General features: G+C 47.6%; 1 protein-coding gene across 14 annotated transcripts in view; it reads right to left on the bottom strand.

The window, feature by feature from the left end:
- Positions 1–12,243, bottom strand: part of TNRC6C (trinucleotide repeat containing adaptor 6C) — a 149,060-nt gene that overhangs the window by 15,463 nt on the left and 121,354 nt on the right. For 8 of the 14 annotated variants that reach the window (XM_066237829.1, XM_066237836.1, XM_066237839.1 and 5 more), the window contains 7 exons: positions 11,583–11,732; positions 10,475–10,594; positions 6,574–6,657; positions 6,098–6,329; positions 2,295–2,462; positions 1,121–1,312; positions 541–684 (listed from right to left, as the gene is read on the bottom strand). In XM_066237829.1, coding sequence (XP_066093926.1) covers positions 541–684; positions 1,121–1,312; positions 2,295–2,462; positions 6,098–6,329; positions 6,574–6,657; positions 10,475–10,594; positions 11,583–11,732 — 1,090 coding nt within the window. The remainder of the gene's footprint in view (positions 1–540; positions 685–1,120; positions 1,313–2,294; positions 2,463–6,097; positions 6,330–6,573; positions 6,658–10,474; positions 10,595–11,582; positions 11,733–12,243) is intronic. The other 6 variants (XM_066237830.1, XM_066237833.1, XM_066237837.1 and 3 more) reach the window with 1 other exon arrangement.

The following is a 12,243-nucleotide window of genomic DNA, read 5'->3' as shown; positions in this document are numbered from 1 at the left end:
ATGCCTTTCTGGAGAGCACTCCTGCCCTTCGTAGGGTGGCCCGGGAGGTCTACACTTACGCCTGCAACTCCACAGCTCAGCGCCCCTTCCATGGAGCTCCCATCTGACACAGGCTGTGCCAAAACTTTGCACTCTGAGTTTCTGGCAGGAGAAAGGTCCTGGAGATGGATTTTAATCCTTTTACCAGTTGTTTTTTTGTTTTTTTTTTTAGAAAGGAAACATAGACTGAGATGAATAAAGGCAGTTAGTTCATTTTTAATTAAAAGAGACTTCAAGTAGAAATGTTTTCATTAAAAAGCTTAACAGTTAATACTGTGACTTTATAACACATTGCTTATAAAATGTTAATAAACCTAGAAAAACGCTGAGCCCAAACCCACTGTAAGTACTACCTGACCTCTTTGCACTGCCCGTGATGGCTAGAGAAGCTACCCACCCACGGGTCTTCTGCCACACTTGCCTTAGAGCCCATGACTACCCCTGACCCTGCCGAGCACACGCAGAGGGTTCCACATGAATGCAGGCAGGGCACCCCCTCACCTCCACTCTTGAGGAGGTAGCGGTTGACATCCTGTATGGTGGTGTTGATGGTAGGCCCAGTGGGGACACTTCCAGGAGTGACGTCAGGGTCATTCTCAGGATCGATATTCTGAAGTCCTTTCCATGGAACTCCAGGATGAAATTCTGGAAAATTCCAAATAAGATGAAGATTAAAACATGAGAATTATTTATGGGAAATTTAATAATCTAATCACACCACAAGGGACATTTCAGACTTTCATTCCATAAGTCAGCACCCCTCTGGAGCAGAACAGAACCAGGTGTCACGGCTGTCATAGTAACTCCGCTCAGCCAGCGTGCCGAAGCTGAGAGATGCTCAAACCAGGCGGAGCAGTGCTCTATTCTCCTTTCCCTGAACTACGGGGGATAGAGAAGTGCTTGGCGCCAACCGAACCCAAAACTGATCTGACAGGCAGATTTCCAATGAAAAGCCAAAGGTATGAGGCTAATGCTTCCAGGATTCTCAGCTCAGGGCCTGGTTTCTCTTGGGTCTCACTGCTCTGCTTGGGACTGGGGTACATTCTGACCTATGGCTGCACAAAGTGTTGCCCACTCTTACCTGGGGGCCAGTTGATGCTGGAGCCATTGGAGATTTTATCACTGTCAGATTTGGCACGTGACCAACTATGGGAGACAGCTACTGGAGGACTGGCTGGTGACTCATTGTTCTGGATTAAATCGTACCGGCCATAGGAGTCGTCAATGGAGGACTTGGCTGGAGGTCCAATGCTTAGACCTCCAGGGATAGCACCTGCAGAGACAGCAGGAAACAGAGTGTCAGGGAGCCCCGAGCTCTCACTGCCAAGCACCAGGGAGGGAGAGCAGGAAGCAGAGCAGACAGTGGCCTAAGTTCTCAGTGCCCAGCACCAGGTCTTGCCCTTTTCTCAGTAATGTGAGGTGCCAGGCATGGATAGTCCAGCATTCTCTGAAAATAAGTAACTTCATTCTTGAAAGACTAACTCTTTAAGAACCGCATTAGTTTGTCAGGTTGGACATCTTGATAATATGCACCCACACACCACAGGAAGCTGGCCCTGGGAACCCTCCCTGGGATAATGTATGAGTCTCTGTGGGGAGTGGAGTCTCTGTGCTCGCCCTGCTCTGATGCTGCCCTCACCACAGAAAGACAGGCTGGTATGCGAACCACATGCCTGACTCCTAACCCCTTTGCCATAGGCCACTGAGCTCTCTCATGCCAAGGAAAGCGTCAGATAGCATGTGATGATTTTCTTGTAAAATTGACCATTAGAATTTTTTTTCACTTTTTAGAATGCTTTATATCTCAAGAAAGAATTATATACCCTATTAAGTTTTCTTTGCTTTTATGATATGAGGAAAGTTCGAGCTAAATTTAATGCTTAACAGATTGCCTCCTATGGTTATTAGCATTTTTGCTTCTTTCTCCTTTCTTCCTAAGCATTTGATTTTCTATTGCATTTTATCATTTTACTGAAAAGTTTGTTAGTAGACTCACACTTCGGGTGGAAGAACGCAGACCTAAATAAAATCGTGTAGGATGGGCCTGCACTGTATGCTGCTCTGGGCATGGTTGGCTTCCTCTGGGCCATAGCTAAGGTCTGGGGCTGGAGGTTTCAGGTCTGATTTCTAGCTGGGCCCTCATCCTCACAATGCGATGGGGTAGTTTTTATTCAGCTTTAAGCACTGAGTTCTTACAAGAGAAATACAGCATGAGTAATAAAAGAACCGTGTTGGTTGCTGTAGCGTAGCCATACCATGCTTGCTGGGGTTCTGGTCGAGAGGAGACGCAGCACCAGGGACATTATCCATCGGGTTGGGGTGTGTCCACTGAGGGAGGCGTGATTGGGACTGAGATGGGTCCTTCACCGACAAACCGCTAGTCATGTCCATGCTGCTGACACTCATATTGGGGTTCAGTGCAGCTGAAAATAAAAACACTGTTAGGCATGACCAGTGGAAGCAAAGTGGACAGAGCATCAACCTGGAATGCTGAGGTCGCTGGTTCAAGGTTGATGGCTCTGAGTGCAGGCTCGCTGGCACAGGTTGCTAGCTTGAGCAGGAGAATTGTCCACACAATCCTAAAGCTTGCCAGCTTTAGCCCAAAGGTCACTGGCTTGACCAAGGTGTCATTGGCTTGGCCCCAGTCAAGGCATATATATAAGAGAAGCAATCAACGCACAACTTAAGTGAAAGCAACTAAGAGTTGATGCTTCTTACCTTCTCTGTCCCTGTCTCTCTCTCTCTCAAAAAAAGAATAAAAATAAAAATAAATAAAAACAGAATAAGTGTCCCTATCCTCTAAATGACCACTTTCTAAAGCTCTTGTAGATAATCAATCTAAGATTTAATTCACAGCCAAATACTTTAACATTTAATGCTGGTAGGAAAGAGGAACCTTGTCTTTTTAAAGGCACACGTTTCTAGAAACATCATTCCCGAATCAAGGTGAAATGGTACTAAGTAGTCCTCTAAGACCAATGAGTTTCTTAATTTAATTTCACTTTTTCTGTGCTAAGATTGGTTCTGAGGCTTCTTGCTTGCTTAGAAACAGAACAAGTCCAAACAACTAGGAAAATCTTTTCTGATCTCGGGGTCTCTTATAGAAACCTCCAGACCAAACCACTGTCCGAGCTGTGAAAGGCGCCCTGAAGGAGCCCTGGGACAAGCTGGTTGGGATGACTCAGTGCTATTTTCAGAGAGCTGCCCTTACCGAAGTCTGCTCGGAAGGAATTTAGGAATTCATGATCAAAAGACTTTTAAGGAACTGAATTCACTGGGGGTGAGGGTGCTGCAGCTGCCCAGCGGCAACGGGTGTGGTCCTGCTTTACCTGTTGTTATAGCTGGAAGCAGACACTGGGGTTTCTTTCTTTCTTTTTAAAAAAATTTATTCATTTTAGAGAAGAGATACAGAGAGAGAGAGAGAGAGAGAGAGAGAGAGAGAGAGAGACAGAGAGAAGGGGGGGAGGAGCAGGAAGCATCAACTCCCATATGTGCCTTGACCAGGCAAGCCCAGGGTTTTGAACCGGTGACCTCAGCATTTCCAGGTCGATGCTTTATCCACTGCGCCACCACAGGTCAGGCAGCACTGGGGTTTCTGACAAAACTGTCACTGTGCTGGGTTGATGAAGGGGGCGATAAATGATAGAAAGGTTGGAGTACAGAGTCCCTCATGGGGACACCAGTTGTGAGCTGAGAGTGCACGCAGGGTTCCAGGTACTCATAGCTGTAGGCTCTGTCCCGCAGGCCCTGCTACATAAGCACAGGTGACTCTACTCCTGAGCAGGAGATTCATCATTCTTGTCTTAACTCTAAACAAGGGGCTGCCAACTCAAATGCTACATGGGCCAAGGGGGCAATGCGAATACTGGTAGTGTTCTGATGAGGCTTGTGGCAAACCAGGTGGTGCTTGTCCTAAGCCAGCCGGTGCTTATGGAAGGCAGGGCCAATGTCGCCATCCTCAAGAGAAGCCAGAGCCATTTTTATTTGAAACTTCTCAATTTTTAAAAGTTGGCAATGAACACACACACACACACACACACACACACACACACACGCACGCACTGTGCAGACCTAACAAAAGACCTTGCGAGTCAGACCCTGCCAACTGCAGTCTCTGCTCTCAGACCATCTCCACTTCTACAGGTGCAGCTGTGGTCAGAGGACTCCCGATCCCACAGCGGAGTCTGCCCACCTCTCCCAGCCTCTGTCTCATGTCTGTTCTCCCTCCACAGGTCAGCCAACCACCCGGCCCGTCAGTACAGTGGCCTGGATGCACCTTCTCTCCTGTGCCAGGTCCTTCCTACTGAAATCTTACTGTTTGAGGTCCAGGCGTAGACCCTGCCCTGGGTTTCTTTCACCGCACGGGGTGACCATGATTGCCTTGTCCTCCCAGCCCTGTAACAAGCAACACTGGCCAGGAAGGGCACGCTCCGTTTTTACGTGCCTGATCTTCCTTGGCACACAACGGGCCCCGAGGAGAGGCTGTGGGAAGGGGACGGGTGGGATTACCGATGCTGGAAAAGTGCGGAGCACCAACCTGATCGGTACTTTCATTGGCTACATAACTTATCTTTTATTAGCTATTTATTTCCAATACATTTATTCTACAACAATGTGAATATTGTGCAATTCTTTCAGAATTATTCTTCATCTAATTTTGAAGATTCACTGCATCTTTCATTTGTACTAAGAAAAAAATCTTTCAAGAGCAAAGATTAGTGCCCTTTATTCGTCAGAGTGGTGAAGAGGACAGATGGATACTAGGAAGCTTAAGTTGAAGCATTTTAAGATAATAGATGAAATTCAATTTTTCCTGAAACAACTATTCTTAAAAAAGAAGTGCTTACATGACCAGCTGACATTTCCCAAAGTACTTGTTATGTGCCAAGCACTGTCCTAAGAAAGTTTCATATTAATTCGTTTAATATTTAAAAGAACCTACTGAAGTTAAGTTCCCACTTCACAGATGGGAAAATTGAGGCAAATAGCAGCCAGGCAAATTGCACAAGGAAGTGGCGAGCCAGTCAGTGGCGGAGCTAGGAATCAACGTAAACAGTCTAATTCTTAAACTAGGTCCTTAAAATACTAGACTCTAGAGGCAATGATGGGTGGGAAGTGACATGGAGACAGAATAACCAGGTCATGCTGAAGACTCCCCGCATTGGCTGTACGTCCAGTAGAAAGTGCCCATATGATTAGAATATACCACTTTTCAAAGACATTTGGTAGCAGTTTAGAAAGAGACATTATCAGCTAGTAGTAAGTTCACTACCACTCAACTGGCCTCTGCCCCTTTGGACATGTGTTTCCCAGGTCACTGACTCCCTTTGCCCTGTGGCTGCAGACTCTAACAGCCAGCTGACAGGCCTACAGGGCTTCACTTCTCTCTCCTGGCTATCTGTGTGGCCTTGCCCTGTGCCCGAGGGTGAGGGTGGCACTGTGTCATCCATGGGCCTGTGGGTGCCAAGGGCTGAGCTGCCCCTTGCTGGTCAGGGGTCAGTACACACGTGCTGGCCTGGTTGCTTTCGCCTTCTGTTGCTTTGTAGAAGTGTGTGGTTCATGTGAATCTGAACACCTTTTCTTGCAGCGCGGTTCTACTCCCTCCCCTCCAGTTGATAAAGGAGGACAGGGGTTGCCAAGTCAGGCAAACCAGGACTCAACAAGGGACATGAGCCTGGCCTGTGGTGGCGCAGTGGATAAAGCATCGACCTGGAACACTGAGGTTGCTGGTTCAAAACCCTGGGCTTGCCTGGTCATAAGAGTTGATGCTTTCTGCTCCTCCCCCTTTCTCGCTCTCTCTCTCTCTAAAATAAATAAATAAAATGTTTTTTTAAAAAAAAACAAGGGACATGAGGGGCCTTTGCCAGTGCTGCTCTACAAGAGTCCACTTTGGAAGTATGTATAGAACAGCTCCTGCTCTGCACACCCAGGAGACGCCCGAAACAGCAGCTCTCAGACTGCTGGGAGCGGCGGGTCCCCATGACCTTCCCATCTCAGTCGTTACGTGGACCTCCCCCTCCCCCTGGCAGCTGGGTGGTGGCTCAGACCAGAGACTCACCAAGAGGGTAAGGAGCAAAGGTGTTGGGTGAAGACTGCTGCTCTTTGGTCTGCAGGTCAGGCAGGCCGGGGGCCTGAGGGTGTGGGGAGAAGCTGTCCATGGCTGATTTGCCTGCAGAGGGGTGCAGAGACAGGTGCGGCGGGGGTGGCGGGGGCTTCATGAGCAGGGCCTGGGCCAGCTGGCGCTGCTGCTGCTGGATCTGCTGTTGCAGGTTAGTGATTGTGCGTGCGACCTGGCAGCGGACACAATTAGCAGGGAAAGGGACAGCTGTCACTCATTTGTCAGTCTCGACTACATTTACACTTGGGATACCCCTGGCTGGGCCAACCTCCTCCCAAACCTAAGTGACCCCAAGACTTGTAAAAGGGGAGGCTTTAATGAGACAAAACCAACAACAACAGCCTAGCCCATTGCTAAGCATCTCCTGGAGCAGCGAGGACTAGAGCGCATAGCCAGTTGAGCCCAGTGATACCCACTTGCTGCTCCTGCTGTCTCATGGGTCCGGACATGTTCCGCTGGGCCTGTAGCATCTGCTGCTGGATTTGTAAACGTTGGTATGCCTGCCACCAGAAAGAGAACAAGAAACACTGTAAGAAAGGCACTAACATGTGGTTTGATTTCAATACATTAGTTAAAAAGAAAAAGGGCCTGACCAGGCAGTGGTACAGTGGATAGAGCATCGTACTGGGATGCAGAGGACCCAAGTTCGAAACCCCGAGGCCACTGGCTTGAGCGTGGGTTCATCTGGTTTGAGCAAGGCTCACCAGCTTCAGTCCAAGGTTGCTGGCTTGAGCAAGGGGTCACTCAGTCTGATGTAGCCTCCTGGTCAAGGCACGTATGAGAAAGCAATCAATGAACAACTGAGGTACTGCAACACAGGTCAATGCTTTATCCACTGTGCCACCAAAGCTCAGGCCCAAGTAACTTTCTCAAAAGGAGAAATGCCTTTTCCAAACCCTTCCAGTGCCTGGATTTCTATATAGGACCCCAGACAGGACCCCTGGTGAGTGTTGGTAATAAAGTTTGTCAGTAATAATTTTTCAGTTAATGAGATCAGAATTCTTCTGATCAAGTCATATTAACTAGAAGTAAAAAGAAATGAGAGTAAAATGAAATAATACTTTTTTTTTTTTTCATTTTTCAGAAGCTGGAAACGGGAGGCAGACAGACTACTGTATGCTCCCGACAGGGATCCACCCGGCATGCCCACCAGGGGGCGATGTTCTGCCCCTCTGGGGCGTTGCTCTGTTGCATCCAAAGCCATTCTAGCGCCTGAGGCAGAGGCCACAGAGCCACTCTCAGCGCTCGGGCCATCTTTGCTCCAATGGAGCCTCGGCTGTGGGAGGGGAAGAGAGAGACAGAGAGGAAGGAGAGGGGGAGGGGTGGAGAAGCAGATGGGCGCTTCTCCTGTGTGCCCTGGCCAGGAATCGAACCCAGGATTCCTGCAGGCCAGGCCGACGCTCTACCACTGAGCCAACCGGCCAGGGCCAATACTTTTTTTTTTTTAATTCAGTGAGAAAAGAGGAGGCAGGGACAGACTCCTGCATGCACCCTGACCAGGATCTGCCTGGCAAGCCTACTAGGGGATGATGTTCTGCCTATCTGGGGTATTGCTCTGTTGCTCAGCAACTGAGCTCTTCTTAGCACCTGAAGTGGAGGCCATGGAGCCATACTCAGCACCTGAGGCCAAAGAGCTCCAATGAGCCATGGCTATGGGAAGTGGAGAGAGAGACAGAGAGAGAGAGAGAGAGAGAGAGAGAGAGAGAGAGAGAGAAGTGAGAGGGGGAGGTGTGAGAAGCAGATGGTTGCTTCTCCTGTGTGCCCTGACTGGGAATTGAAGCTGGGACATCCACATGTCGTACTGATGCTCTACCAGTGAGGCAACCGGCCAGGGCCAAAACTTATTCTTTCTTTTTTTTAAACGTTAGTTATTTGTTCATTTTAGAGAGGAGAGAGAGAGAGAGAGAGAGAGAGAAGGGAGGAGGAGCAGAAAGCATCAACTCTCATATGTGCCTTGACCAGGCAAGCCCAGGGTTTTGAACCAGCGACCTCAGGGTTCCAGGTCGAAGCTTTATCCACTGCGCCACCACAGGTCAGGCTTATTCTTATAATGATATCAAAGGCCTGTAAGTAGCAAGGGTGGTGTGATGAGCTCAGTCCACATGGACCCTGAAATTCAGATTTGCAACCCATTTGTCAACACAGGCCCCGTCTATGTAGCCGGCTAAAATGACCGTCACACTATTCTGTACACAGATGCAGAAGGCTTGGTCATCTGATTGTTCCAAAATATTGGCTGAATATCGCCAATATCTTTTTATACAACATGGATTTTCTGGGATGTTTTTAGCAAGAGGATATATTAAAATACAATCCAAATAAATGTAGAGACTACACTACTGGAAAGCCTCATTAAACTGTAAATTATGAAGGAATAAAATACTTCACTTAAGTGAATCCTTTTATTTATTTTTTTAAAAATTTATTTATTGATTTTAGAGAGAGGACGGGAGGGATGGGGAGAGAGACAGAAACACCAATCTGTTCCTGTACGTGCTCTGACCAGGGATTGAACTAGCAAACTGTGTTCTTTGGAATGACGCTCTAACCAACCGAGCTATCCAGCCAGGGCTGTGAATCCTTACAGGTCCTAAAACATAACCTTAGGATGCACTGAAACTTTATTTTACCATTTTTTTCTGGGAAAAATGTAAAAACAGTATGCATTGTTTTAAAATCAGAACACATTAAGTGTAATTCAACATTTTTGTAGTGTCTTTCACATAATGGGGTCAATAATGCAGGAGCAACAGGTCATAAACTGCTGGACGCTAACTAGCCGTGCATAGTGTTAGAACACAGAACTACTCGCAAGTAGCAGAAAGTGACCTTCTTCCCCAGTGAGTTGTGAATAATGCTTTGTGGTGGTTTCCTCTCCGCCGTTGAGATCAAGGTCTCTTCCTATAGCTGGTGGCTGAGAAGAACAGGACTATCTCTGAACCACCTGCCCAGGGCTCGCAGGCCTCAGGAAGCCTTGCCACCACACAATCAGGGCCGGTTTCACTTTTATGGATGGGGAAACAGTTTGAGAGTCCAGAGTTCTGCATACTTCATGAACATGACAACTGTCTCCAGGTGTTCCCCTCTTCCTTCCTGCATGCTACTTACTGGGAAAGCAGACACTCAAACTGGTCAAATGCATACCTAACAAGCAGGAAAGGGTCAAGACTGAGAGCGCCCAGGACTCTTCTGCAAGGAACAGTTTGATGACAATTGTTTTGTCTACTGGAGGCCTTTTCTTTCTCTATGATTCCTGATCATTTTCTAGGAGATAAAGTTGTGGTACAAGTCTTCTAAATAAATCAAGTGTCAATATATTAAAGCAAAACAAACAAACAAAAAAACCCCACAGCCAGGTAGCTCGGTTGGTTAGAGCATCATCTCGATACACCAAGGTTGTAGATTCTATCCCTGGTCAGGGCACATACAAGAATCAACCAATAAATAAGAGGAACAACAAATTGATATTTCTCTCTTTCCCTTCCTTTCTCTTTAAAATCAATCAATAAGTTAAAAAATAATTTTAAAAAAGGACAATACATGTGGTCCTTTAGTATATACAAATTCAGTACATAGGGATACAATGACACGGCATTTTATAGCAAAAGCACCGAGACTGCTAAAAACTCAGTTTGGCCTGACCTGTGGTGGCGCAGTGGATAAAGCGTCAACCTGGAATGCTAAGATCGCCGGTTCAAAACCCTGGGCTTGCCTGGTCAAGGCACATATGGGAGTTGATGCTTCCTGCTCCTCCCTCCCCCTTCTCTCTCTCTCTCTCTCTCTCTCCTCTCTAAAAAAATTAATAAAAGAAAAATTAAAAAAAAATTAAAAACTCAGAGTTCAAGACAGGTTAGATTATAAAACTTCCAAGAATTATCAGGCTACACCAGCCATTCTCAGCAGGGATTCTGAGAATCAAGTCCTAATATCTGAGGCATGCCCTCTGTAACAAAATAACTTCTCTCATGCTTCCAGAATGATATTCCTGTATTCCGTCCTCAGAAAATTTAGAAAACAGTCACCAAAATGATTTTGTCTTCTGTGGCAGGATGAGAACCTCTGGGTGAGGAAGGCCGGCCAAAGGCCCCAGCTGTGACCTGCCTGAGTGCAAGATCTGAGATGTGCTGGGAACACAAAGGAGCCACTACTGCAAGTGAAACACTTTCTAATTCTTTTCACAGTTTGCCATGTAAGTGTTGCAACAACTGGTTCTACACAGTCAGTGTGTGTGCTGTGGGCGCCTCCACATGCATGTCATCTGCATGTCAGGGATCGCGCCCCCTCTGTTTCAGAACTCGGGTGGGGCTCTCCACTTACCAGCTGCAGCTGATAGAGCTGGTTCAACATCGTCATATGCTGAGGGTTAATTGGCGAGGTTAATAGTGCAGGGTTGAGACCAATGTTTTTTGCTGCAAACTGCAAAAGCTGTGCTTGAACCTGTTTAACACAAAACACACCATGAGTACTGAACCACTACTAAATATTTGTCTGTGTAGTTTCCAGATTAAAAACTGATCATTAAATGCAATTATATTTGTCTCATGAGTGAACTTCAAAAGCCATTAAAAAATCTGCAGACCATTTAACATTACTTAACATATTTTTCTGAAGAATAAGGAAGGAAAGAGGGAAAAAAGGGAGGGGAAAGGAAGAAAAAGATTTCTTCCTCCAAATATTCTAGTTATGAAGTAACTGTTCAATTTCTTTTCTAGGACTGACTGTGGGTCACCTGTCACCCGAGTGCAGGGCTGCAGACAGGGCAGGTGAGCTCAGGAGAGGGGCACGCTCCCTCACCAGTGCAACATTATCACAGCAGGAATGTACATGCTTCCCCACTGGTGGCACCACGCCTCCCCCAATGGAGTCCTGTTCCAGGGTGGGCAGTCACCCCTTCTTGAGTTTACATGCTTGGAAAGTGGTCCTCCTGCTTGTGGTTACCTGTGTGGCTCTGGCAGCCTGACCTGGACAGTGCCTGGAACCAGCCAAGAGCCAGGCACTGGCCACGGTAATGCCCACTGAATGTCTGTCTAGTTATCAGGATGATTTTACTTTACTAGCTGTTGAGTGTGCATTAAAAAAATGTTGACTTTTCTATTAATGGTAGACATGTAGAATTTTCTTGAAGAATGAATTTTTTTAGATGAAGAAGACAAATCAACTGATGGAAAACACTCTGTGACAGTGTGGTGATGGAACAGCTGGTTTGCTAAGTGAGGAGAAGACTGTGCCTGTCCCCTAGGACCCATCTTTCCTGCCCCTCAGGCTGGAGTGGCCCCCAGCACTGCTGGCTGTCAGGTTGGCCCCAGCTGAGGTACCCCAGGAGGGGTTCTCAGAACCTTCTGGGCCGGGAGAAGCAGATGTCACAGCAATATCACCGTGGCACAGGATCCCACAGAAAGTTAGCTTGGCCGTGTGCAGGTCTGACCTGAGGGGATAGAAACTGAGGCACTTGAGCACGGAGACTGGGCTGGGAGGGGTTCAGCGGCTGCACGGGTGGCTGCGGCGGCTGTTGCATGGTCCTGGCTTGTGCTGCTCCGCTACTGCCAAACATACCCAGATTGCCACTCGGTATCTGCTGGGGGACGGGGGTACAGAGTTGTCAGAGTTGAAGCTGCAGGAACACGGTGTGTGAAATTACCTGTTTCCCTAATCAGGAATGCAACATGGTTCCTACTCCCTCCTGTCAACCTGCACCAGTGTGACTTTTCAGTGAGTGTTGTTCACCTGGCTATGGACGATGGAAACTCTGCCTAGGGAGCTTGCCATGCATGTAAGTCTTAGCAGGGCCAGCTCTGAAGTGCCCTGAAACAAGGCTACCCCAGGGCAGCAGCGTAGGCATGGCTCTGGATAATCTACATTCCTAGGAGGATGAGTTCGGAGTAACAGAGTGACAGAGGGGCCTGATTTTCATGAAGGATACAGAGCTGTGATTTCAGCCACAGAATCCAAGACTGAATGAGCGGATACATTCAGGCAATCACTATGTGACACTGCCTTCTGCTCGGCGGGCCGGGGTGTCTGAGAGGCTAGAAACCCCGCCTGCAGGTGAAATATGTGACGGCAGGTGTCCCCTGGAACTGCCCAGC

This window comes from Saccopteryx bilineata, chromosome 6 (genome assembly GCF_036850765.1).
Source record: "Saccopteryx bilineata isolate mSacBil1 chromosome 6, mSacBil1_pri_phased_curated, whole genome shotgun sequence".
Lineage (NCBI taxonomy): Eukaryota > Metazoa > Chordata > Mammalia > Chiroptera > Emballonuridae > Saccopteryx > Saccopteryx bilineata.
Note: the sequence above shows the minus strand (reverse complement) of the source record. Positions and strands in the feature narration are given on the sequence as shown.